This window comes from Lissotriton helveticus, chromosome 5_1 (assembly GCF_964261635.1).
Source record: "Lissotriton helveticus chromosome 5_1, aLisHel1.1, whole genome shotgun sequence".
Lineage (NCBI taxonomy): Eukaryota > Metazoa > Chordata > Amphibia > Caudata > Salamandridae > Lissotriton > Lissotriton helveticus.
Window position 1 is genome coordinate 2,052,177,651 of NC_136065.1, and position 27,742 is coordinate 2,052,205,392.

Genomic DNA, 27,742 nt, shown 5'->3' on the forward strand with positions numbered 1-27,742 from the left:
GTGTTCAGCGGAGAATATCCTCAAGGGGGTTCCATTCCACAAGGACATTCCGAGTCAGACTATCGTCACGGATGTGCCTCTCCTCGGCTGGGGAGCGCATTCGGACCCGCTACAGATTCAGGGAACGTGGTCCCCTGCGGAATCCACGTACCACATCAATTTCCTGGAACTCAGAGCGGTTCACTTTGCTCTGAAGGCTATTCATCTGTCCTTCCAGACCAACTCCTTGCTTGTGCAGATGGACAATACGACCACAATGTATTATCTCAACTAGCAGGGGGGCTCGAGATCGCGCACTCTGACACTGGAACGCAGGCGATCTGGCACTGGCTGCTACCCAGAGGACTGACGATAACGGTCACTCATCTGCCAGGTGTGCAGAATGCTCAGGCAGACGCCCTCAGTAGGCTCGTGCAAGAAATGTTCGACACCGTCGAAAACAGAAAATGCAGAGACTTCGCCTCCAGGTATTACCAACCGGGGACTCTGGGGAACACGCTATGGATCAGCTGGTCGAACAGCTTTCTGTACGCTTTTCCTCCAATTCCCCTGATTCCGGCAGTGCTCATCAAGCTGTCCCGGTCCTGTTCCTCCTAGCAGGTTGTTCACTGGTTGGCGGTACTTAACTTCCGTCCACTATCACCTGCCAGGAGGTTCTGGCTTCGAACGTACTCCTGACTTGGTCACAGGGGTGACGGCATGTAGACAGCATGCTGCGGCCCGCTGTTGCTGGGCCGTTGTGGTAAGATCCCTGTGTGTGGGTGTTTCTTCACCGATTTGTGGTTCCCCTGCCAAGAGACAGGAGGGAAGCCTTACAAGCGATAGTCTAAAGGGCCGGATAGTTTCGGATCTAATCATCGGTGTTGGAGCGGAGTTTTCTCTCCTGGCGACCCCCAGGTATTGCCATGGGTTTGTCCTACGTTGCCATACTTGTATTCGTCTGACATCTCTGCAGCCTGAGGCACAGCAGTGTGCTTCTACTCTCCCGTTCTTTGGGGAACCCTTGGGCTGCCATGAGTTTGAGTTTAAAATATTTATAAAGCGCACGTACACCAGGCGGTTTCATGGCGCTATGCGGGTAGGGAGTGGTCCGCATGAAGTCTGAATCTGAGACTTTTGAAGGCTGTAGGTTTGGGGAAGCGTGGAGAACGGCTTAAGGCCTTCCGCCCTTTCTAGCGGAGTTTTTCCTCCCAGAATTTGTCTGTGGTCCCGGGCCGCCATTTAATAATTCAAAAGCATATTGTGCGCAGTGGATACCCGGGAGAGCTTGATGCTCCTCGGCGAACAAAGTCCGGCCGGGTCTAAGACAGTCTTCGTTTGTCAGCCCTCCTCCAGCAATTCCACTGGTTCGCTCGCAGTTCCAGCTGCGCGAGTTCCGAGCGGAGCCCATTACCCTGTTAAGAAGAAGGGAGATAAGACGTCCCTCGGTCTCTAAGAGAGGGTCTTTACTCACGGTGCTTTCGGATGCGAGAGAAGGACCAGAACGAGTTCAGGCCCATTCTGGTGTTGCGATAAGCAAACAGATGGTTGCTGTCTTTGCGCCAGATTTATCCTAAGCTGCAAAGAGGAGACTGGCTTTGCGCAATAGATCTGCAAGATGCGTACTTCCATGTGCCCATTGCACGGAAACACCGGAAGTTCCTGCGCTTCCTAGTCGGCACCAATCACCATCAGTACACCGTACTACCGTTTGGACTGAAGTCTACACCCAGGACCTTTTTGAAATGCATGACTGTGGTGGCAGCGCACCTGAGAAAGAACAAGGTGTTTGTCTACCCGTACCTGGACGACTGGTTGATCAAAGCCTCCACCTTCCAGGAAGCGCAATTGCATTTCAACAGGACGGCCGTTCTGTTGAACCAGCTGGGTTTGCACATAAACGTGTCCAAGTCTGTCCCGACTCCTGTCCAGTGCCTACAGTACTTGGGAGCCTCCATCAATACGCTGTCAGCAAGCGTGTGTCCTTCGGAGGAGCGACGCTTATCGATCCTTCGGAAGGCTCAGGCTCTCATGGCTGTTCCATCTCCCACAGTGAGGACGGTGTCGTCTCTACTGGGGTCGATGGCCTCTTACATCTTCCTCACGCCACATGCACGGCTCCACATGAGGCCGCTGCAGGAATGTCTGGAGGACCAGTGTGATCAGAGGCGAGGGAGCGGGGACGACCGGATCAGGCTGTCCCTTCACGCCCTACAGTCCCTGAAATGGTGGTGTTCAGCGGAGAATATCCTCAAGGGGGTTCCATTCCACAAGGACATTCCGAGTCAGACTATCGTCACGGATGTGCCTCTCCTCGGCTGGGGAGCGCATTCGGACCCGCTACAGATTCAGGGAACGTGGTCCCTGCGGAATCCACGTACCACATCAATTTCCTGGAACTCAGAGCGGTTCACTTTGCTCTGAAGGCTATTCATCTGTCCTTCCAGACCAACTCCTTGCTTGTGCAGATGGACAATACGACCACAATGTATTATCTCAACTAGCAGGGGGGCTCGAGATCGCGCACTCTGACACTGGAACGCAGGCGATCTGGCACTGGCTGCTAGCCAGAGGACTGACGATAACGGCCACTCATCTGCCAGGTGTGCAGAATGCTCAGGCAGACGCCCTCAGTAGGCTCGTGCAAGAAATGTTCGACACCGTCGAAAACAGAAAATGCAGAGACTTCGCCTCCAGGTATTACCAACCGGGGACTCTGGGGAACACGCTATGGATCAGCTGGTCGAACAGCTTTCTGTACGCTTTTCCTCCAATTCCCCTGATTCCGGCGGTGCTCATCAAGCTGTCCCGGTCCAGAGCGCGGATGATCCTCATTGCTCTGGAGTGGCCTCGACAGTGGTGGTTCACGGATCTGCTCCACCGGTCTCTTCAGCCTCGCATGCGACTGCCGTTTGGGCCGGACATTCTCACGAAGTTCGGGGGGCAGATGGTGCACCCCAACCTCTCATTGTTGAGTTTGGCAGCATGGCTCCTGAAATAGTGCAATATTGACACCTTAATCTGCCTGAAGATTGCATGAACATTCTCAAGGAGGCTAAGCGGCCTTCCACTAGGACGTCTTATGCCTACAAGTGGAAGAGGTTCTGTATCTGGTGTACGTCCAAGAACTATGATCCGACGACCTGCAAGGAAGATGTGGTCCCTCCATATCTCTTGCATTTGGCTCAGTCTGGCCTTAATTTTCAATCTATTAAGGTTCATCTCGCAGCGTTAACTGCGTACAGGAAATGTCCTTCACAGACTTCCTTCTTCCAGGTCCCTGTGATTAAGGATTTTTTGGAAGGATTGAAGAAAGTGTTTCCTCCTGTTCGGAGTCCTTCGCTTTCCTGGGAATTGAATGTGGTGCTGTCCAGATTGATGAAGGATCCTTTTGAACCCATTCATAAGCCCTCACTGCAGCACTTATCTTGGAAGGCGGCTCTCCTTGTGGCCATTACATCGGCCCGAAGGGTGTGTGAGAATCAGGCATTATGTTGTCAAGAACCTTATACTGTTTTTCATGCTGCTAAGGTTGTGATGCGTACTCACCCTAAGTTCCTTCCTGAGGTGATCTCTGGTTTTCATGTTGATCAGACTATAACTTTACCTACGTTTTTCCAGAATCCTTCAACTCCAGCGGAAAGATCTCTGAATTCCCTGGATGTGAGAAGGGTGTTGAAATTCTATCTGGATAAGATCAAGGACATTCGTAGGTCAGACCAACTGTTTGTCAACTATGGGTCGGTCAGGACTGGTCTTGCTACCTCAAAACAGTCCATCTCTAGGTGGATTGTGTCCAGTATCCAGTTATGTTACCAGAAGGCTAATAAGACCTTAGGAGGTAAGCCTAAGGCTCATTCCACCAGGGGCAAAGCGGCAACAATGCTTTGCTACGTAATGTTCCCATTTCAGAGATCTGCATGGCTGCACCGTGGAAGTCGGTCCATACCTTTGCTAAGCATTACTGTCTGGACTCTGATGCCAGAGCAGATGCTCAGGTTGGGCAGTCTTCGTTAAGAAATCTGTTTGCAAAGTAATTGTGTTGTCTTTTTCTCCACCGCCGGTTAGGTTGTTGGGATGGGCTTGCCATTCTAATCACTAGATTATGACTATACACACCAGCGGAGTAGCGCGAGGGGTAAGGCGGCGATCAGAGTGTCCAGACCTTATAGCCATTGGAGCAGCACCCCAACGCGCTGTTCATGAAGCCCACCAACCAGGCTTCACAAGTCATTGTACTTGTAGCAGACCGCTGTAGGCACACTTAGCCTATTCCTACAAAAATTTCACTTTTTTGTAAAAACATACACTTTTTTAGTAGAAGAAGACGTGAGTAGGGAAGGAAGTTTGTGCCCCTGTCCTGAAGAAGGAGCCAGTCTCCGAAACATGTCGACAACATAGCACACCAGAGATCCTGTTCATTAACATAACAGGCTGATCTCGCCCTGCACTTATTTTTAATAGTACCAGCCAGAGTTCGGAATAAAACTTTTTTTCACTCAAGTGCCAGGTACTTTTTAAACCTTCACCACGTTCCCTACTCACTTTAATTACATACCCCACACACTGTACACCACACATAGCCAATTTGAAAGTGCTCCCGCGTATCCGTAGGTCGCAGCACGCCGCATCCCGATAGAGGGGTGCGAAGACCCCAATGATGAAGCATGACACCAAGGGGCCTTTTGGTGTGTGAGGGGTATTTTATCAAACACTGAGTGCTTCAATATCCTTTTGATCACTCTTCCTCTTCCCCTCCTAAAGTTGGATTTTCTTTGTTTATATAAGTATCCGAGTGGAGCGTAAATCCGACGAATAGCTCTACCTCCCCTTTTTGGTTTAATTTATATACACAGAGATCCCCTACTACAGAAGGAGTAGTTTCTTACCTGTAACTCCAGTTCTGTAGTAGGGGTATCTCTGTTATAGTCATAAGCGCCCGCCCTCCTCCCCGGTGAAGAAAATGGTACTGTAATGTATGCTACAGGCCTTACTTTATACACCTTCAAAAAGAACTGAAAGTTAAAGGAGTTTGCTGTGCATCATGGGATACCGAGGGTCTCTGGAGAGTTCCTTAAAGGCACGTTATCCCTTTTCCAGACATATAATGGCAGCCTATGGGGGCTTGTCTGTCCATCCCTTCATCTCTATCATTCCAAGGATTTTGTGAAGGGGAAGTTTCTCTATGGGTGAAACTTAACAGACTGTGTTAAATGTGATGTTGGTGGAATATCCTATGCATTTCTAGTTGAAGTACTGGACAGTGTAGCCTTTTAGGTATAGGCTGCATTATTTTCTTTCATTTTCTCTTAAGTGTCTATGCAGGTCTGCACTGCGGACAGCTTAAGAGATTATTTTTTATTGTTCCGGGGTCCACGCACAAGGGCGGGACTATTCACTAGATTATGACTATAACAGAGATACCCCTACTACAGAACTGGAGTTACAGGTAAGAAACTACTCCTTCCATGCCGCTCAGGGCAAAAAATGCTGGAGTCCTTGATCAACTGGTGGTTACTTGGCAATATCTGTTGTATGTGTCACTAGTGGCTGGGCCAAAAGTATACTGTTTCCCTCTAGTTGGACACCTTAATTGCAACATTAGGGACGTTAATGTCAAGAGGTGGGTAAGTCAAGCTCTCAAGTCTTACTCTAGAAAGTGCAAGTGGTTACGATATTGGAAAGAACTTAACACTGTAAATAACAGAAAGTAAACAGAGTGTCCATTCGGAGCAACCATGACTAAAAGGAATAGGTTTGTATTTACAGGTAGATAAAACGTCATGGTTCAGCACAACCGAGCTGCAACTATCATCTAATAGTCCAATTGTTATGTTCTCTGCAGAATGAAATGAAGCAACCTTAAAAGTTCCCCCAAAACGTAGGATTGAACAGCTTTTATGTGCGGGTCTTCTGTTTACTCTACTCTTGGCTTCTCAGAAAAATGCTGCAGAGCTGCATGACTGTAAAAACAACAGTTGATGGATAGAATGCAGAACAATGTCATGCATTCACCCCAGTACAGAGATCTGGGCCTAAATCAATCGTTTTTTTGCTCACCATGCCATTCCAGTTTGAACCCAGTCATATGCAAATCAGTCTTGACCCTGTGCCCCATGGGATTAGTCCAGCCCGAACTGCCAAGCCAGGTCCTCCCTGGATTGGAAACAAGCATCCTAGGACTGGTTTCGGGCTTCCAGCCCTCATCAGCCAGGATAGCTTGATTCCTGTGGCATGGAGAGCACAGGACTCACGTCTGAGCATACCCGTCCCACTCGGGGTGATAAATGCAAAAACAACAGTTGATGTACAGAATGCAGAACAATGTCATACATTCACCCCAGTACAGAGATCTGGGCCTAAATCAATCGTTTTTTTGCTCACCATGCCATTCCATTTTGAACCCAGCCAATATGCAAATCAGTCTTGACCCTGTGTGCCATAGGAACAGTCCAGCCCGAACTGCCAAGCCAGGTCCTCCCTGGACTGGAAACAAGCATCCTAGGACCGGTTTCGGGCTTTCAGCCCTCATCAGAACATGTTAGTAATAACTCACTGAATGTTGAATTCATAAGCAGGAAGTCATTGACATGATAAACATGTAGCAATGCAAAACGAAGATCTTGTTGTAGCTGTACTCAAACTGATTTACTCTGTATTTGAGTTCTTGTGGTTATTGTACTCATCATTGAAACAACGGTGTGTGGTAACTCAAAACCTTTAACAATTGCTGGGCTACGTCATCTTGCTAGGGAGATGCAACCGGCCATGGCAAGTAAATCGGCTTAAAGAAATTTGGTGCCTTCTGGCTTTAAAGTAGTACCATTGATCCAGACCACCCATTGAGTGGGAACCCGAGACGTAGAATACGTGTTCAGCGACCGCTCATTTTTCCATTTGTGAGCTTGCACATTTTGACTGATACCTGGGCAGTGCACCGCTGTCTCTTCTTGGTAGTATATCTGATACTTGCGGTACCAAATATTGCTTATTGGCCATGTGTAATTCTGCTTTAGAAAATCATGTTGGAGTTGTATCTGCTGTTAAACATATCTGATTGGATCACTGTCATGTTTGTGGAATTATTTGTAGGTTTAATCACAGGGCTGATGATCAGTGTCCTCATATTCAGGTTGTTGAATCTCTTCATTGTGCTTGTGCACTCTCACTTAAGCCAAGATATTGCACCCCTAAAAGAGTACTTAAAGTGAACTCATTTTTTATTTGCATTTTCTTCTATTGCTCCATCTTTCTGTGCTGCTCCCATTTGGTGGTTACATGTTGTTTACTCTTTATCTTCTATTTACTCTTTCCCTTTGTCTGCATCGGTTCCTTTATTTGTGTATGTTCGATTTCATTCCATCTCCCTGCTTATCTTACCGTTTTCTTCTCACCCTGTCATGTCTGATCTTTTCTTTATCCTTTTCTCTATTCGTTTTTTAAGGATCTTACATGTTTTTACTTTCCACCAATCACGTTCCTTTTCCCTCCATGTTTGAATTTCTTCTGTGCCCTCTTCTTCCATTCCTTTCCTATTGGGTAATCCTGTTGCATCTTTTAGGATGGCGAGGTATACTGCATCGATGCCCGCTACTATGGGAATGTGAGTCGTTTTATCAACCACCTGTGCGACCCCAACCTGATTCCTGTGCGTGTCTTTATGCTGCACCAGGACCTGCGCTTTCCCCGCATCGCATTTTTCAGCAGTCGCGACATAAAGATTGGTGAAGAACTTGGGTAAGTACCCCCCAGTACGTTTGTGGTGTAGGTGCCAAGAGGAGGTGTGATTAAGGCAGTGTACTAGGACAGAGGAGCTAGTGAGGGAGATTCTGCTATCCGGTGAGATGGGTTTCAGTGCTGTAACAAAATATGCACAGGATTGTGTGGCTAAGGGCAACCACCTGTAGTAGTGAAATGAGTTCAGGTCTTTCTATCACCACTTGAAAGGGAGTTTCTGAAGGCTGTGAGTATACGTAGGACAACCCAGCACAAGTAGTATCCTGTGCGTTAAGAGCAGTTGGTGAGCGCTGTATTCTCATTGGGAGACCCGTTTATGGGCTTCAGTAACCTTACTATGGTGGGCTTATGTAAACTGACTCGAGGCGCTATAGTGTTAGTTATAAGCAGCTATCAGTCATGAATTTATTAAAACAATTGAGTTGTCAATATCCTGTAATGGATAACTGATAAGAGCATCACTAGGTTCTTTCTTCCATGGGTAGTGGCATTCTCCCTCTCATACCATAGGGACTCGTCAAAAAAGTGTATCTTGTCTTTAACCACTTGGATGCTAAGGGGTGTGCTAGGAGGACCATTGACTTTCCATTGAAATCAATGGAAACTCCATGACGAGCTGAGCTCGTCATGAGCGTCGAAGGGGTTAACCCTTAGCAAATGGAGTGCCTTCTTAGGTTCAGGGACGCAATTTCCCACTTCCTCAGGCCGGCCTCGACTTGTAGTCAATTCAATGTAACTTTATTTCAGTCTGTTCGACCATAAAAGCACATATAAAAAACATTGTACATTTTTGTCGACAGTTGATTTTAGCACATGGTGGGGTATTTAGACACAACTGCATGATCCATGATCTCGAAAATGAATCAACCTCTTCAATCCATTCAGTTAGTCTAATTAAAATATGCCTGGCAAATATTTTCTGTGGGATGTCAATCAAACTAATGGGGCGATAATTTGCCGGATCATGCCAATTTTCCCTTTTAAAAATTGTCTATTTCTGCCCCCTTCCATGTTTTTGGTATTGGTTCAAAATCCGCTCTCGCATTAAAAAGGTATTTTATATAAGGTTCCCAGACTTCCATGTCGTGTTTTAAGAGATCACCAGGAATTTTTTCTGGTCCTGGTGCTTTACCCGATTTGACTATCTCTAAGACTAATAATGTCTTGTCAAGGCTAAAATGTAATTTACCTGCCTTAACAATATTCACCATGTCTTTTGTTACCACAAAATCATCACCATTAAATTCAGAATAAAGACCAGAAAAATGTTCCACCCATGTATTTTCGTCAAGTAATAAGTCTTTTTGCATCCTTCCTTGCCTATTCCCTTTGGCTATTAGGTTTCAAAATCCGGCCTGATCCTTGGCTTTAGCCGCACTAATTAGACCTGACCAGACCTCGTCGTCCCATGTTGTCCTTGCTTCATCTAGGGTCTGTTTGTCCAACATCGGGATTATGCCTACAGATTGTTCTACGAATGATGTAGTTATATCTGCAAAATTTGAATAAATTCTAGTCATAGCTTTAGTATTCCCTAGAATGTATGGCCACTTTATGGCTCGAACATTATTCCTTAATATGATTTCATCTTCCGTGGTATCAATTTCACTGTTACCAGTTTTGGTGGGAAGAAAATATTTTGGTAGTACCATAAGCCTCAAGGGTCGGTGGTCACTCTCCGTTCTATCATCAATTTTTAAATCAACCAAGTGGCTCCAAAACCCTAATGTTGCCAGTGTATAATCTATATTTGTTCGAGCTTTACCTCTACAAAAAGTATATGCATTTGGTTTATCTGAGGGCAAACGTCCATTTCAAGCTCTCAAACTGTGGCCCATTGTAAGCTTTAATATTTGGGTCGCAGCAACTGAGCACTTCACCTCCCTATCGCTTTCTATAGCAGGGATATTATACGCCATATCTTCGTCCTCCAGCAAATTACCAAACCCCAAAACAGGTTCAAAATTACATTTGAAGTCGCCTCCAATTATAATACTTGGTTTATGTCCTAGTGTGTCTAGAAAAAGTTCTAGCTGGCTTATTACTGGTGATTCCCGATGAACAGGGCCTGGTCTATTGTAGATATTAAAAAGATCGAGAACGTCCCCATCCATAGAGGTTAATTTCAGTCCCAGTTTATCTCGAGATGGTACATTTAATGGCATCATTTTGGTCTCCAAGGTGATCCGTATCCATATCACCAACCCCCCGAAGGCCTTCCTTTCACAGAGGGACTGGCTCCCTCGCTAAATGTTCTAAAGCCAACTCTATGTGGTGTTTCTAGTAACCAAGTCTCCTGTAAAAGTATAATGTCACTAGACTCTATGTACTCGTTCCAGAATGTATCAATTATATTCCTGTTTAGGCCTGCTATATTCCATGATGTAAAACATAAATTCGGAGTCTTAATCGACTCCCTAATAAGCCATGATTCTCTTCCAATATTCCTACCTAATGAGTAGAAGTTATTTCTTCCTATTGGCATAGCTCTAAGCACCTCAGTGCCTGGCATCTGCAATCTCTGGATTCCCTCTCCTTTTCTTAGATTTATTATTCCATTTGTTCCATCCCTGGATAAGTCAGGCTGGTGAACTTCCACTATCAATACCCTTGGGGCTGCTCTCCTAGTTACAAAATCATTCGAACAAGCTGCTTCTAAAGTATGCAACCTATGGTTAGGGGACTCTGGCTGTCAATCTAGGTCCTCCAGAGATGATAATGCCTCAAAGCTATTAAATAGCGGAACTATAGGATCAGTGCCATTTACAATCCTTCTCTCAATGGGTCTATAAAAGCATCCCAATAGTAGCACACAAATACTGGTATTTCCTAGTGGAACATCCTCTTTTGTAGCTAAAATAGCCCTGACCATCTGTGGCCGTCTAAAATTTACCACCACACAGTCGCCTATAATATTCTTCCTAGATTCTCCCACCCATCCTACTCTGCGCACCATTAAAATATCAGCAGCTCTCAATACATTGAATTGCTTAAACTTTGCAAGCCAGTCCACCCAATTCTCGTTCTGGTTCCTCCTAAGGGCCGGTACTCCAGCTAAAATTATTACATACGGACATGCGACAGGAGGTAACTTTAGAAGATAGTCGTTTGGAATTAGGTCTGTACCTTTTGGACTATATAGAACGGGTTTCCCAATCTAGCATTGCCTGTTTGTCGATATAGATTTCCAGTCTCGTTCCGTTGGTGTTCCTCCTTCCACTATAGCCACCCGTCATCTCTCATTGGCTTGGAGTATAACCTGTTACAATCCCCGGACGCATTACGCCCCATGCTATCTTCTATTTCGGCCAATATTGACCTAGCACCACCTTGCACTGTCAATGGTAATTTGTCACCCTGTGTTTTTTGTGACCCACCCGCACGGGCATAATGACTAGAGGGATAACTATTATTCCAAACTCTTACGGCTTCTATGGCTTTATGCAAATGTCCCAACTTGTCTTCCATGGTCTTCAAAGCCACACTAACATGATACACTATCTCAGTTAGCATGGCGTCCTTTGCAGTTTCCAGGGACTTTTTTATAATTCGTTCCAAGTCCCCATAGTAGTTACTTAAATCAGAGTGGTTTTGATCAATGTTAACCTCAGTCTGGGTACTAACACTTTTTACAGATGCCCTCGGTACATCAGTGTTGGATTTAGATTTCTTTCCTTGTACTGTACCCCCTTTGGTCTTGGCCCTAGATTTCCTTACCCCAGGGATAGCTTTCTTATTTACACTCTTATCATCTCTCTTTTCCCCCAATCTCTGGTTTTGTTTCCTTAATCTCGCTCCCATTGTCGGACTTGGTGAGCTAATTGGGCCATTTTGCTCTGGGGGTAAAGGGGGGATGGAGCAGTTAGATATAAGCCCATCATCTGTGCCTGATTCTACAGTCACAAGCGGAAATAAGTGCGGAGTGCCTAAAGGCCTAGGTGAGCACATTTGAGAAAGTGCCGGTTCAAGAGATAATCGCCTTTCTGCAATTTGAATGTCATGATTTAATAAGGATTCTGCCCTAATAATAAATGCATCTAAGGTGGCAGCAGGACCCTTACATTTACTCATATTTAGATCGGCACCTTTTTACACTATAGAGACCTGGGGAAACACGGCACTTGGAAATTCACAAGGAGTTCAAACAATACAATAGTCCAGGCTTACCACACAGCTACAATACTACCAATTTCCCAATGTCAGAGGCGTGGCCCAGTCCAGTCTCTGTCAGACACTGACGGGCAAAGACGGGCCCGCCCTTGGCCCGGGCTTCGCCCGCGCTGCGGGAGCCCTGAAGTGTATTTACACACCTCCTGGCGCTGGTGATGACGCAGTATGCTGGCGCTGGTAGGGGATGCTGGGATTAGTAGTCCCCATCACCCGCGTTCCGATAATGGTGGCAGAACAAACTGGAGCTGCAGAAATTACACCAGAGTCCTGAGGGCAGCAGACACTCTGGTGAGTAGATTCCGCTATGAAGACAGTAATAAAATGGACAGTCAAGGGACCCCGACTGGTAGTCTGTACTGCCTAGAGTCTGTTCATCAGTTTCAAATTATAGGAGTTCTAATAATTCAGCTTACCATTGACCATTAATCTTTATAAATAGATTTTTTATGGACACAGTATCTTGGTAAAAAATCATCCAGTATGAAAAGTTTATATATTTTGTATTTTCTCCACTGAATTTATTTCTGTGTGAACAAATTTTGTACAACCCTAAATTAAGAAGTATTGTCAGTCTGGTCTCTGGTACGATCACCATTGTCTTGTTGTCAATTGCCATGGAGCTGCACCCAGCTGTTATTATTCAGACAGTTCTGTCTCGTATTAAAGTGCGTGGGAGACTCCCCTCACTCAGGCATCAGTTGAGTTTCACCTGCATCGGACCGACGTGACAAACCCCATCCATTTATGGTCATAAGAAGGGGGCACAACGAATTATTTAAAGTGGAAAGCACAATCCCTGTGAAACCCCACAAAACAAATTATCTGGGGTTGAGTAAAAAATCATTTTATCAATGTCTGCAGGATTCACGCCTACTACCATAGAATATCTGAAGAGCAGCGTTCTGTTGCAGTACAAAGTGCGTTATTAGGTGTGCCCTATTGCTGAGGAGCAGAGATGTGCTAATCAGCAATGGATCTTTCAGAAATTCATAAGCTTGAATTATTCTCCACTTTCAGACTTGGGAACACTCAGTAGTGATTATTGACAAAGCAGTATATATACTAAATACAGACATTGAAAACAGCCATGAACTCTATGTAGTCTCTCTGTCTCGTTGTGTGACTTGAGCTCCAGGCAATGAGGGACAGAGACACAAGGTTCAGCCCTTCCCGAGGCTTCAACCTGCTACATGTCTAGTCTAGCATTTTGTATGATTCTGAGCACTCCTGCTCTTTTTCTTCATCTCATGAGAAAATGTGTTTTGTTCCTGAGGAACATTTTGGCTAAAACTTCTTTAAAGTAGTCTCAATCTCATCATTGGTTTCCACTTCCTCACTTCAGGTCAAACCTCGATGGTTGTTCGGCCGTCTTTAGACTATTTATCGGCTGCGTTAGCATTGGCTGAGTACCTGGAAGGTTAGTCATCGACTACTACAGTCATTCCTATGGAGCCTTTTAAGTTGAGTATAACTGAGGAGAACACTGTTGTTTCTCACACTGTCGACTGCTAGAGCACGGTTGGCTATAAATGACATTCTGATTCCATTAGTGCTGAAGACAGGATTGGCCTCATAAGTTCTCAAGTCCTCTTCATCCAGTGTCACTGGCATCTTCTGCCCCAACAACCTCACCACTTTCTACGTTGGCACCGTTACATATTTTCATTGTCACCCTTCACAATCCAATGCGGCCTTCATATAATCTACTGCAATACTTTTCCTCTAGTCTAGAATTTTAGGTGAAACAACAAAAAGAGCAGGATTAACTCTGCGTTAAAGCTTTTTTCTATGAGGAAGAAGATAATCAAGGCGTTTTCATCCAAGGTTGCTTTAACACTAAGACACCTGTACTTAGAATTTGTGGATTCTGAGAAGAAAGATTTAAGTTCTTCCTCTCGTAGGCTTATACAACTTATCTACAATGGTATTTGAATGAATAAATTGTTTCTTCGAAGCTCAAAACAGCTATCCAATCTGGGGTGTCCTGATACTTATTTACTCTGGTGGTCCACTGTGGAGAAACTAGCCACTGTCTAGCTGCCAAAAAAGTAAAAGAACAACCTCCGGTACATGCCGGTAGAACACTAGGGGTTGTAAGAACCATGTCTTCAGCTGACCATAAGCTTCTAAGAGAGATATGTTGATGTACTAAAGTTTGTAAATATCTTGGACCTTCCCTCTTTACCGCTTGTTATGTGACTACCATGGTCTTAAAAAGCCACTTGTGTGCTGGAAGCCAGTGCAGGTCCTGAAGATGGTTGCAGACTGATTAAAATTTAGGGGTCCACTGCAGCAGTTGAGATACTGCGATCTGGACCACTTGCAGGAGCTGATTGGAATATACGAGTTAATCCCAAATAGAGTTAGTTACCATAGTTCGGTATTGGGGTGATTGTGACATTGAACATGCTGGGCGGGGCCTGTGGAGCCAGAGGAGAGCTCCTGAGCTCCTCTGCGGCTGCCCTCCACAAACACCGATCACGGACACCAATCCTGTGACCCGGCGCCACAATCCGCCCATGAAGGTCCGGTGCCCCTATTGAGCGCTACTGCTGTGGTCGGCGGAGGCGAGAAGGGGCTAAAAGCCGAGATTGCATACCTCCCTCCCTGCTCGGCATGTTTTCAAGCGGCAAGATGGCGCCCGCGATCGGCGAGACTGGCACCAGGCAGTGAGGGGGACTGACGAGTCTGGTGGCCTCACCGGAGACGCTAGGACACTGCTGCTGAGACCGGAGGGAAGGCTGCTGCTCCCGCTTCTGACTGTGGTGAGGAGGTGTCCCATAGCGGCGGGCGGGGGCCCTACAATTGCATCTGATCTGATTTGCCATGGCTGCCTGTCCTTAAGATGGCGGCGCCCGGGACAGGGCAGGCGCCATTTGAAAATCGGCACAAATTTGTCTATTGAGGGCCCTACAAGTTCTCCACTGCAGGCAGTAGGGGGCCTTACCTTTGACTCAGGCCCAGGGCGCCTCGAGGAGATCTGAAGAGCGTCCAAGGCAGCACCTGAGAAAACCACTCTTCCCCGTGCCTGGAAGGTGTCTGGTTCTCTTGTAAAGCGCTGAAGTGCTCTCGAGCCAGAGTCGCGCTATATAAATCTGCAAAGAAAACTGCAAAGATATAGGAAAACAATCTTTCGAAATTAAAGGGCCATTACTCACTGTGGATCATAAAATAGTGCCACCTACAGACATTTATGAGAAAGGTGCTCCTAAACGGCACCACCTGACTCCAAGCACAGCACTGCTGAAACTGCCTGTTTTAGCTCAATCTTACTGACACAGCCTCAAACGGTCCCCATTTTGGCTCAGTACTGCTGTTTCACGACCAACCCATGCCACCTGACCTGAAATTGGCGGAATTTGAGACCTCGACGCCGCGCTCGGCGGTGAGCCCGTGAAACTTTTACTCAGCACGATTTCAATGCGTGTCCGGTGCCGCTTGCCCTTATGTTACACCGGCATACCTGCAGGCCCGCCTATTGGCACCTTAAATTGCGGAAGTGTGAGCGGAGAGCCCCTGTTGACTTCCGGATAAGCCCTACAAATTTGGCAGCACTTGCACATATGCTCCAAAAATGGCGCCGCCCGACTCCGAGCACTGCACTGCTGTAACGGCCTGAAACTGCCTGCTTTAGCTCAATCTTACTGACCCAGCCTCAAACGGTCCCCATATTGGCTCAGTACGGCTGTTTCACGACCAGCTCATGCCGCCGGACCTGAAAATGGCGGAATTGGAGACCTCGACGCCGCGCGCAGCGCGCACCTGCACGCCTAATTACCGAGCTGCATTAAGTGAATCCACAGCCAGTCTTCCAGATGTTTCATCTTCACGGCCAGTGCTTCCTGCAGCAATCGGACAGCCCTGCGGGCGTCTCAGAGTAAAGCATTCCTCCATCAATATCGCCATCCGCTTAACTCTTTAATTGTGTGGTATTTATTTTAAACACTTTTACAGCTGCGCAGCAAATAGTGCCAGCTGCACCGTTTAGGCCTTTTACAGCTGCGCAGCAAGTAGTGCCAGCTGCACCGTTTAGGCCTTTTTACAGCTGCGCAGCAAGTAGTGCCAGCTGCATCGTTTAGGCCTTTTTACAGCCTGACGGCACATTAACCCGGATTATGCGCCCCCTGTTTGCCCTCTTATTTCTACTCACTACCGCACTCCCAGTAACACCCCTCTCATCTCTCCCCCACCCTCCTTCGCCTCATCTTCTCAACATGGCCACCTCTCGAGTTAAGTCTGGAGCCAATTGCTACAAAATCATTTATCCTCCCGACCAGTCTAAAGCTACAATAAAACGACTGAAGCAGAACACTATTGAACGTTTCCCGGACTCCCTTTTTGTGGATCAATTTTACAATGGTCGTCTTGGGAGACTCAAAAACGATTTCATCTTCTTCACTCGTGACACCCCCTCTTGGTCCAACAGTTTTTACAATTCCCCTAACGTCACCTCCTCCTCCTCTATCCCTTATGGGAAACAACTAAAAATTTCCCCCTCTGGGTGCTTCAATGGCTACCTCACTATCTCACTCTATAACAACGGTACTGTCATGATCCAAGGCAAAGACTCCTGCCTCTCGCTCTTTGACCACCTCTTCCCCTCCTTACTCCCCTTCTCTGCAACCGGGTTTCCCCTTGACTCTCCTTCCAGCTCCACCCATTACTCCCTTTCTCCTCCGCCGACCCCTCCTCACTCCAATTGGCTGCACTCTCGAGAAGCGCAGGTCGGCCCTCATCTCCTATTCCTCCCCCCCCCCCACAGTACGTACCCTCCCACATTACATCAGCCGTACCGCTAGCTAACACGCTCCTCGTCCCATCTGCACTATCACGATACTCCAATCTCCTCTCCTCCCCCATACCTCTTCCCATCACCCCTTTCTTCTCCTCCCCCATACTTCTTCCCATCACCCCCCTCTTTATTCCACCTCTCCTCCAACACTCTCCCCCAATTAACTTTCCCTATGCTCCCCTTAGCCCTCCTTCCATCCCTCCTCTCCAACCCTTCATCCCCTCGTCATTCACCCCGTTTTTGCCACATTCCCACTGCATCTCTCTCCTCCCCCCTACTCCTCCAGTACTGCCGCACTACCCCCTTGCCCCTCCTCGTAACCCCTTCCATCTCCCTCCCTCGGGCCCAGCAGAACCACTTCCCCTCCCCAACTTCCCTCTCTCTCAACCCCCCTCACTCTGCCAGATGACCGTTCCCTCACTGCTACCTCTCCTAACTGACAGGACCTCCGCAACCACTGCACCTCTTTTCCTCCCAAACCTCCTACATTTCCATGACGCCACACAGGCCTCCCCCCTCCTACTTCCCTACCGACGTGTTTCGCACCTTTCTCCCTCTAAATTTGTCCTTAATTCCTCTCCCTCTTGCAACACCAACAATGGCAACTCTCCCTTAACCCCCAATGCACTTACTCCCACTCCCAACCTCCACCTTTCCCCACCTGTGAACCCCACCCCCCGACTCACCTCCTGTCCCCCCACCTCTCCCTGCCTTCCACCACCAATTCCACCCCCCCTTATTTCAATCGAGCCACCCAACCTTCCGTGCTCTGCCTCTTTCTCACTGGTAAATACGCTATGCTCTCTGATCACCTCCATCTCCCAGCTTACAGCTGCCATTTCACGTTTATGCTCGAAGATCTCCACCCCTCCATGCACCTCTACTCCCTCCCAACTTCCCTGGAGATGCACCTCGCCCCCTCACCCCAACACAGCCAAGCTCAACCTTTCGTCTGCAAACGTCATTAACTCACACAAGCCCTTGAACGCCACCCTTCTTCAACAGGCATACCCTAGCAACCCCACTGTCTACACTATTCCGACCATCACCTCTGTCAGAACAAAGCGTCCACCTAAACCCTCCCGAGCACCCCCGCAAATGTACAATATCCCGATCACCCTTCAGAGCCCAAGTGCCCCCGTCACCAAAACAGTCTTGACAGAGCTGCGCTGTATGCTTCACAACTGCAGATCTGCAGTAAAACACAAACTTGAAATCTCCGACACCATCACCCTTCACAATCTTGACATGCTCTTCATCACAGAGACCTGGTTCAAAGATACCTCTCACTCTATTTTTGATCTCCTATTACCCACAGGTTATTCCATATTTAGGAATGACAGAACTGAAAACACGGGGGAGGTGTTGCAGTCATCTTCAGAAACGCCCTCCAACTTAAGGCGTCTCCTATCCGCTCCCCCCACACCTTTGAATGCCTTTCTCTTGAACTTCAATTGCAACACCGTTCACCGCTCAGATTCCATATCATTTACCGCCCGCCTCGTAGTGGCTCTTCGTTTATAGAAGATCTCAAAGACTTCATCAGCGACCAATACTCTCAAAGTGACACTCAGACCATCGTGGGTGACTTCAATCTCCACTGGGGCGCACCGCAAGACTCCTCTGCGAACTCACTGGCCACCTTCCTCTCTGCAAATGATCTTATCCAACACTGCACTGAATCAACCCACTCCAAAGGCGCAATCCTGGACCTTGTTATTTCTAAAGCAGGCATGCTTTCTACTATTACCCCAATTCATGTAGACTGGTCTGACCACCACCTCATCCCATTCTCTCTTCAACTTTCACACTCTATAACACTTGGCCAACCCAAGAGGGCCATCTCCTGGTTCCGTGATGCCAAAAACATTGATGTCGGTCCCCTCTGTGAATCAGCTTTGCTATCACTTCCAAGGCTAGACCCGAACATAGCTGTTGACGATCTCACCTCCCAATGCCTCACAGTTCTTGCAGCTGAAATTAATAACGTCGCTCCACTCAAAAGCAAAAGGATAAGGCCCACTCCCTCAGCACCTTGGTTCAACAAATCCCTTTATGAGGAAAGGAAGCAGCTAAGATTCCTGGAGAAGCAATGGAGGCAATTGCCCTCCACTGACAATTTAGCCATGCTTCGCACCGCAAGATCCAAGTACCACAAGCACATCTTCCTTGAGAAAGCGACGCACTTCAAAACCCTCCTTGATTCCGCCAAAAATAGACCCAAAAAACGATTCGATCTCATCAAGACTCCGAGCTGCTCTCCCCCAACCTCCAAGGTGGAGGATTCTTCAAAGAGAGCAGCAGATTTTTCTATTTTCTTCGATGGAAAAGTGAAATCACTTGTGGATCAGGTTGCTCATCCTACACCTCCAGAGGAGCGCAAATCCCTAGCCATTTGACAGAGCTTTGACCCCATATCTGAAGATGCCCTTCTCAAGTGCATACGCGAAACAAAGCCCTCCAACCATTCTCTTGACCCTATCCCCAGTGCCATTGCCTTTGACTTCTATACCCATTCCCTTTCCTATTGGACCACTCTGATCAACCTCTCCCTCTGGCAAGGCTCCCTTCCTGTCTCCTTCAAAACTGGGCAGGTCACCCCTCTGCTTAAAAAGCCCACTGCTGATGCGAATGACCTCAACAACTTCCGCCCCATCACTAACCTTCCCTTTCTTGCGAAGATCACAGAAAGATGTGTAGCAAAACAACTCTCTCGTCATATCAAGGACAATGATCTTCTTGACAATTGTCAGTCCGGCTTCATCCAAAACTGCAGCACTGAAACAGCCCTACTGCAAGTGGTTGATGATGTGCTGAGGATACTCAACTCAGGGGGGTCCTGTCTGCTAATTCTCCTTGACCTTTCCGCAGCCTTCAACACTGTTAATCACAACACCCTCCTCAATATTCTTCAACAGAGAATGGGCATGGAGGGCACTGTGCTTAAATGGTTTGCATCCTTCCTCTCTGACAGATCTCAAATGATCAAAATAGCGAACAGTCTTTCTTCTCCTGTGGCGGTGGGTCAAGGTGTTCCCCAAGGCTCTATACTTGCACCCACATTGTTCAATCTCTACTTAGAACCACTGGGAAACCTCCTAAGCAAATCTGGGATTCACTATCATCTCTATGCAGACGACACTCAACTCTACCTCAAGGTTGCCTCCACTCATGATCTCTCCATCCTAAGATCTACTCTTGACTCCATTCAAAACTGGATGTCAACTCATCAATTGATTCTGAATCCCTCCAAAACTGAATTCCTCCTCTTCTCCTCCTCACTCTCTCCTCCCCCGGTTCAAGCATGGATGGATCAGATGAATCTACTAAACAATAAACCCATCATTGTCGACAGTGCAAAATCCCTTGGTGTCATTCTAGACAAAAAACTCAATCTAACTCCCCACATCAATTCTATTGCAAAATCTGCTCGCTACCAACTGCACCTTCTTTGGGGAATCCGTCGCTTCTTCCCGGAGCAGGACCTTATAACCCTGGTGCAATCGCTGGTCCTCTCCAGACTAGATTACTGCAACTCTCTTCTTACTGGCCTCCCCAAATCTCACCTGTCCCCACTTAAGTCTGTCTTCCATTCAGCAGCTCGTTTCATTTATGGGGCCAAAAAAAGCGATCACATCACACCGATGTTATCCACCCTCCGCTGGCTTCCCTTCGAGGCTAGAGCTATCTACAAGACCGCTTGTATCACCCACAAAGCCTTGCACTCCTCCTCTCCCCGCTACCTGGCGAATAAACTGAAACTCTCTGGAGGCTCTAGACCTTCATGCAATGCGGAGAATCTACTGCTTGAACCTCCCACTTTCAAGAAGGAAAGAACAATGGCCCAATCCTTTTCAGGCAACGCAGTGAGAATCTGGAACTCCTTTCCGCCTCAGCTCCGGACCACCGCCTCCTCCCAGGCCTTCAAAAGGGACCTCAAAGTTCTCCTCCTCCAGAGACACCTCCAAAAGTAATTCACGTCCTCTTGCTATTTGTGAGGAAGACTTCCCACTACTGATAATTTCTACTTTCCATGACCATGGAAGTGCCTTCCCAGTGTATTCCTGTGGTTGGAGTGTCTGCCTTTTTGCAGTATTTTCCATGTACTGGTGTTCGGTGCCCTTTTGTAACATGCACACACCACTCTGCCCTTGTAACACACGGTTGCTACCTCTCACATGTTTTTACCTTTGATACTTGCACAAGTGCCACCTTGCCTACGTAACTGTTTTTCTTGTGCCTGAGTGTCTAGCACTTATTGCAGTACTATACCTCAAATTATACTCTGTTTTCTCTTATAACTGCACACTTGGCACTTTTCCTCTTGTGCACTTCTGACTACCTCATGTATTTTTGGTTGCTCACAATTTTTACTACCTCATGTATTTTGTTTGCTCACAATTGTCACTATTACCTTATGTAAGTAACGTATGTTTTTGCAATCTGTTCTTTTGTAATGTTTCTCATTATGTTTCATTTCTGTTCCTAATGTGTAGCGCTCTGACTCCTTCGGGTAAAGTCCGCGCTATATAAAAATGCATAAATAAATAAAATAAATAAATAAAATTGATAACTGCTTTCCTCCAGGACGCTGGAAGAATGTCCAAAATGTCCTTGGAACTTTCACAAACTTAAAGCGGGTTGCTGACACAGTTGTAACCTGTGAATTAGGAGAGGTCCTGATCAAAGAAATCCCCAAATTCATGGCATTTGATTAGGGTGCAGGAAATGGCATAGATTAAGTGGCCTGCAGGACTGGAACCAAATAGAATTTGGGGGTACTAAATATAAACATTTCGGTTGGTTAGAATTACCATTTTGGTACATCCAGCGGCCATGGCAGATAGACAGTCTTTAAAAAGATCTTGTGACATGAACCTTCTGATCTATCACTAGGTGACATTGGGACCTTTCATTATCTTCTAGAAAGAGCACTGTAGAGGTTTAGTAATGGTACCTCGACTGTGGGGAAATTCCATTTCTTGTTCTATTTTAAGGAGAAAATGCATAACTACAAAAAAACGCAATACTACATCAACCTCATGTGGGAGGAAGGGTTGTCACTGCTGAGAAGTATAGCTACCACTTAAGGTAATTTGTCAAGAATAAAACAATACAAGACACCGAAATTGTCACTTGATGTATTTTGAATCAGGGTAAGGGCAAATTCAGTGGTCTCTGAAGCTGTAAACCTGTGGTTCCTCCAGGGATTTGTCCATTAACTTAATGATGCAGATTAGCAACGCAAAAGCGATGAGGCACGACAGAGGGTCAAAAGTGCATCTTTCAGGCCTGATGTACAATTTTGAACAACGGACATGCTATTTGATGAACAAAATATTTTTGGAATGCAGGTGGATGAAACTTTACAATCCATCCATACAGATATAAACACAGCAGATCTTTGGGCTCGATAAGTGCCAATCCTTTTCAAACTGCAGACAAAACCAAATTGACTATCAACATCAAAGTACAAGTCCAGATTCTTTCTGATATAAAATGCATGGAGACTGGTGACCGCAGCACCTAATTATGCCACTACTATTGTGTCAGGGTGAAAACCTGCCAGCACGACATGGCAAAATAAACCCTTTTGCTAAGTCGAAAACACACTTTATAATATTAGTAAGTCACAGCTAGGGAAGGCTTTGGTAGCACACCAGGCATGGTGCTGAATATTAAAAAGAAGAGCATGTTTCTGTTGTACTTAACATGCCCTGACAGTGAAAACACAAAATTGCCTTTTTCAGTGTAGCACAGCGGGTGGTCCCATTGACTAACATGGAGTTTCACTAGCCACTGTGTAAAGTGCTTAGTTTCATATGGGACTGTAAAATATATCACTCCAAAGTTTAAGGCAACTTTTAATAGAAAGGGCCACTCACTTGTAAACCAGAACGCTGTTGCCTGCTGCCCTCAAAACGCTCTGAAGGTCCTTTAGACAATCTTTACCGACCTGCGGATTGCTGCCTCCCCTGCCGAGGAATCGCCGGTGGGAGCGAGCTCTGCAATCGGCAGAGCTAGCCTAGCGCTCCTGGCTTGAGTCCCGAGGGTAGAGGCTTGGGCGAACTACCAGCAGCCAGCCGGGGGACTGCGAGGACCAGCATCCTCCATCTTCCTCAGCTGGTTCCTCTTCCCCCGGCGGCCACGCCCACGGACACGCCCACCGCCGACCTCGCTCTCAAAACCTTTCGTGACACCCGCTCCGCGGGTGCCACTCACTTGTAAACCAGAACGCTGTTGCCTGCTGCCCTCAAAACGCTCTGAAGGTCCTTTAGACAATCTTTACCGACCTGCGGATTGCTGCCTCCCCTGCCGAGGAATCGCCGGTGGGAGCGAGCTCTGCAATCGGCAGAGCTAGCCTAGCGCTCCTGGCTTGAGTCCCGAGGGTAGAGGCTTGGGCGAACTACCAGCAGCCAGCCGGGGGACTGCGAGGACCAGCATCCTCCATCTTCCTCAGCTGGTTCCTCTTCCCCCGGCGGCCACGCCCACGGACACGCCCACCGCCGACCTCGCTCTCAAAACCTTTCGTGACACCCGCTCCGCGGGTGCCACTCACTTGTAAACCAGAACGCTGTTGCCTGCTGCCCTCAAAACGCTCTGAAGGTCCTTTAGACAATCTTTACCGACCTGCGGATTGCTGCCTCCCCTGCCGAGGAATCGCCGGTGGGAGCGAGCTCTGCAATCGGCAGAGCTAGCCTAGCGCTCCTGGCTTGAGTCCCGAGGGTAGAGGCTTGGGCGAACTACCAGCAGCCAGCCGGGGGACTGCGAGGACCAGCATCCTCCATCTTCCTCAGCTGGTTCCTCTTCCCCCGGCGGCCACGCCCACGGACACGCCCACCGCCGACAAGTACATTAACGACAGCACTACAACCGCGACGCGGGACGCGCGCGGGTCGCAGCCCGGGGCGAAGACCGGGCGAAGACCGGGCGAAGACCGGGCAAAGAGCGGGCCGTTTGAGGCCGTTCGAGGTCTGGAGAGTCTGGCCTGGCCCACTCCCCTTTCTTTATTTTTTGTTTGTGCGCTGACCATCTTTACACCTACCACTAGTATCTGACCACACTGAGAAAAATGGTCGTCACCAGAGGTACCAAATTAAAAGCCCCGGGTAGTGTTGGTAAACTGCTTGGGCCCATGGATGAGTTCATCACGAAGGCGAACTCATTCATAGATCAAAGCATCTCATTAATGGAAGAAAGGGTCTCCTTGGATCTCGCCTTCGCTAAGAGGTCCTCACTGGGAAACCTGGCGAACGCCAGATCACCAGCGCCAGGAGGAGCCACAGTAGGCGAAGCCAATCCAACGCAAGGGAGATGCAGTTTACCCAACATAGTTGACCTATCTGTGTCTCAACTAGCAGATTCACAGCTTAGCGCCGACCTTGAAAAAACCCCTGACTTAGTTATGCAAACTCCCCCACCAATTTCCTCCCTAGAAAAAATGGTAGAAAGGGGAAGGAGGGAGGGGGCGATAAGCAAAAAGAGGGGGGTTCCTAAAAATTCTATCCCGAATAACTTGACCCCTTTACCAAGCACACAAGTAGAGAGACCGGACAGAGCAGAACATCTAGCCGTCCCAATACTAGTACATCACTCAGAGTCTGAAACATTCCCCTCGCTTACCCTGGAGTCCCAAACTAACATACAATCTCCCAGGGGATCGAGCGAATCGGAGGTCCCTAATCCTTTATTGGCTAAACTTACTATAATATTTAAACAATCACTGCAACCCTTGGAGCAAAGACTAGCGAATCTGGAGATACAGATTCTTCACCTTATAAAAAATCAACATCATAATCACCCTACAGGCCCCCAAAAAGGAGGGGGAAATAATGCAAATAATCCACACACTGTAAATTTATCTAATGATAAACTACATTCGATTAATCCCCAACAGAAGACTCGTCAAACCACAATTTCCACTGCCCCCACCAACACTACTAACCAGAAATCACTAACCAATCCTAGCATTCCTAATTCCTCAACAAACATATCTCTTTTGACGATCCCAGGAACCCCAATTACTCCGGCACCGATCATACTCCCATCTAATAAACCCTCCAATAAAAGTCTTAATCATACTACGAACAAATCATCTAGTACAACTCCGGTCCCCCAGCACCCAGCCCCGAATTCCTCGTCAGTGAGGCCCAGGGGAAACACTGTTAAAAACCAAGGTAAAACAAGATCTCCAGCAGTTTTCCCTCCTGAAGCCTCACCGTACGTGGCAATTATGACTGGTGTGCCTGAGTTGGCTGACCCCAACTCCGAACCTGCCTGGTCCCTAAAAAATAAAGCTCAACACTGGTTGCAGACCAATCGTCCGATCCCGTCCACATGGACGGGAAGGATTAGATCTGTCGTAAGAGTACCCTGGGTGGGTAACACTCGTAAAACTATCCCCGGGGACTGCCTAGCGATCACATTTGAGGACCCTCGTATAGCAGACTATATCTGCTCATGGGAGGACATCACCCCGAAGGGTGGTATTAAGATCAAATCACTCTCCTTCTTCTATCCCTTTAGACAACAAAATGACACTTATGAACAAGAGCCCCCCTGGACGGTCCCACTCCCTAGACAGAATGATGCAGATAACTTTAGGTATCATGGCCCTCCAAGACCCTGCGACATAGATTATTCCTGGAACACAATACCCCCCCGCTATCAAGGGGGAGGATGGGAAGACAGGAGACCCTACCAACAAAGACAGGTAGTCAGAGACCATCCCAGATGGGACCCATGGTATAACATCCCTCTGCAAAACAGGTACAGTGGACTTGAAATGGTCGACTGACCATCAAGCGATAACCCACCTAATAATTTCCATGTACCACTTAGCCCGGCCTACATAAATAGTCCCCCGATCCCCACGAACATGGTAGACCCACCCTCAGTCGCACAATCAAATGAGATCACCCCCTCGACCTCTTTGATATCTCTCCTCTATTGGAACATAGCAGGTCTTCGCTCCAAAATCGAGGATGGGAGTGCGCAAAATTTCCTAAATCCATATCAAATTATCTGTCTTCAGGAGACCTGGACCACAGAAGAACTACACCTCCAAGGTTATAAATCCTATTTTATCCCGGCCATAAGCAGCACAATGGGAAGACCTAGAGGTGGGCTAGTAACCTTCATAGCTAACACTCTGATGAAAGTTGCTATACTTTCCTGTGACTCCAATTTTCAAGTTCTCTCCTTAACCCTTGCTAACAAGGAGACCATCTTCCTGACTAATATCTACAACAACCTCCCGGAAGATCAATTCCTAACTCTCCTTGGAAACATTCACGAGACCCTGAAAAAATCCTACCTATGGGAAACTGGTAACAAGATAACCCACCTAATCTGGGGCGGAGACTTCAACCTCCACCCTTGCCCAAAGACTAACCCCCTTTGTTGTGGGGTGGCAGATGAACTTGAAGTTCCTCTGGCACATTTTACACACAGTAAAGCAGGGAATCTATTAAACTCAGTCCTCTCTGACTTGGACCTGCAAATTGTGAACCATCAACAAGCAGAACCCAATGTATTTAGTCCGACCTACGTGGGCAGAGGTCACTCCACGACGGTAGACTATATACTCTTATCACCTGGCCTACGGGCCTTGGTTAAAGATTTTGAGGTCATCGGCAACCCACTTAGTGACCACTCAGCCCTAAAGGTTAATCTGCACTTGTCACCAACCAACACCCTAAATGTGGAGATTGCAAGTACGCTAAGTCAAAACAAATTAGAGATTGGCAAACAAAATGGCTATACAATCAGCTGGGCTAAGATCAACCCGATGGAAGTCACTAAAAAACTTACAGTACAGACATACCCAAACATCCTAAAATGCCTTGATCTATCCTCCGATCACGAGGAAGTCCTAGAGAACTTTCATCACATTTTGGTCACCATCAAGGCCCTACTGACATCAAAACCCAAAGCCAACCTCCCGATAAAGAAAAGGTGGTTTGACCACAATTGCACAAAGGCCCTCAAAACATTAAAATCAGCTCTCCACAATAAATTAAGAGATGCAGCCCAAATACAAATTCTAAGGCGCGCATACTTAAGTGAAAGAAAACTGAGAACTGCACAACTAAAACAGAAATTGTGGGCAGATCTCCACGAGAGCGCGTCATTGAAAAACAGCACGCAATTTTGGCGTATAGTTAGAACTCCATACCTATCGGATTCAGACGCCCCTAGAATAGAAGTCGCTATAGATGAAAACACATGGGTCGAGCACTTCTCTAACATCTTTAAACATTCCTCCCCAAAAGATTTAACGCCCCCGGGAGTACAGTACCCTATTTTGCTTGATTTTTATATTCCCGACTTATTGGAAGCTTTGCAGAAAAGTAAAATCGGAAAAGCGCCAGGCCCCGATGGAGTCCCTGTGGACCTTTTCAAAATCAACCTAGATCTCTGGGCCCCGATTCTGACAAGAGTATGTACTGCCGCAGTCCATGAGGGAGTGCTATCCTCTTGGACAAAATCAATAATGGTCCCCATTTTTAAAAAGGGGGACAGACAAGACGTGAAGTGCTACCGGCCCATTTCACTGCTGGACTCACTCGGGAAAGTAGTGGGAAGAGTAATCCTAGAGCGTCTCCAGCAGTGGAGTGAGGACCATCGTATCATCACTGACATCCAATTCGGCTTCCGAGAGGGTTTCGGAACGGTCGAACAGGCCCTCAACCTTACCCTTTTGATGGGAAAATACACACAGGCCAAACCTAATAAAATCTACATGGTCTTTGTCGACCTCTCCGCAGCCTTCGATTGTGTTTCTCATGCCAAGCTGTGGCTAATCCTCGCCCAAATGGGAGTAGATCCCCCCCTCCTTGACTTCTTACGCGAACTCTATTCTGGCGCCACGGCCAGAGTACGATTCGGCGTAAATGGCGAGCTGACGGCCCCGTTTAGCGTAGGGCGAGGAGTCAGGCAGGGCTGTGTCCTGGCCCCCTTCCTCTTCTCCCTTTATACAAATGGCTTGGAGGAGGAGATGTTGAGGGGGGCTCGGGACCTCCCACGTATTAACCATCGCCTGATTCCCGCACTCCTCTATGC

General features: G+C 47.4%; 1 protein-coding gene across 7 annotated transcripts in view; it reads left to right on the forward strand.

Moving 5' to 3' along the window:
- The window catches only part of EHMT2 (euchromatic histone lysine methyltransferase 2), a 338,110-nt gene that overhangs the window by 299,440 nt on the left and 10,928 nt on the right, over positions 1-27,742 (forward strand). For all 7 annotated transcript variants that reach the window (XM_078645918.1, XM_078645920.1, XM_078645919.1 and 4 more), the window contains one exon: positions 7,541-7,716. In XM_078645918.1, the coding sequence (XP_078502044.1) occupies positions 7,541-7,716 (176 nt within the window). The remainder of the gene's footprint in view (positions 1-7,540; positions 7,717-27,742) is intronic.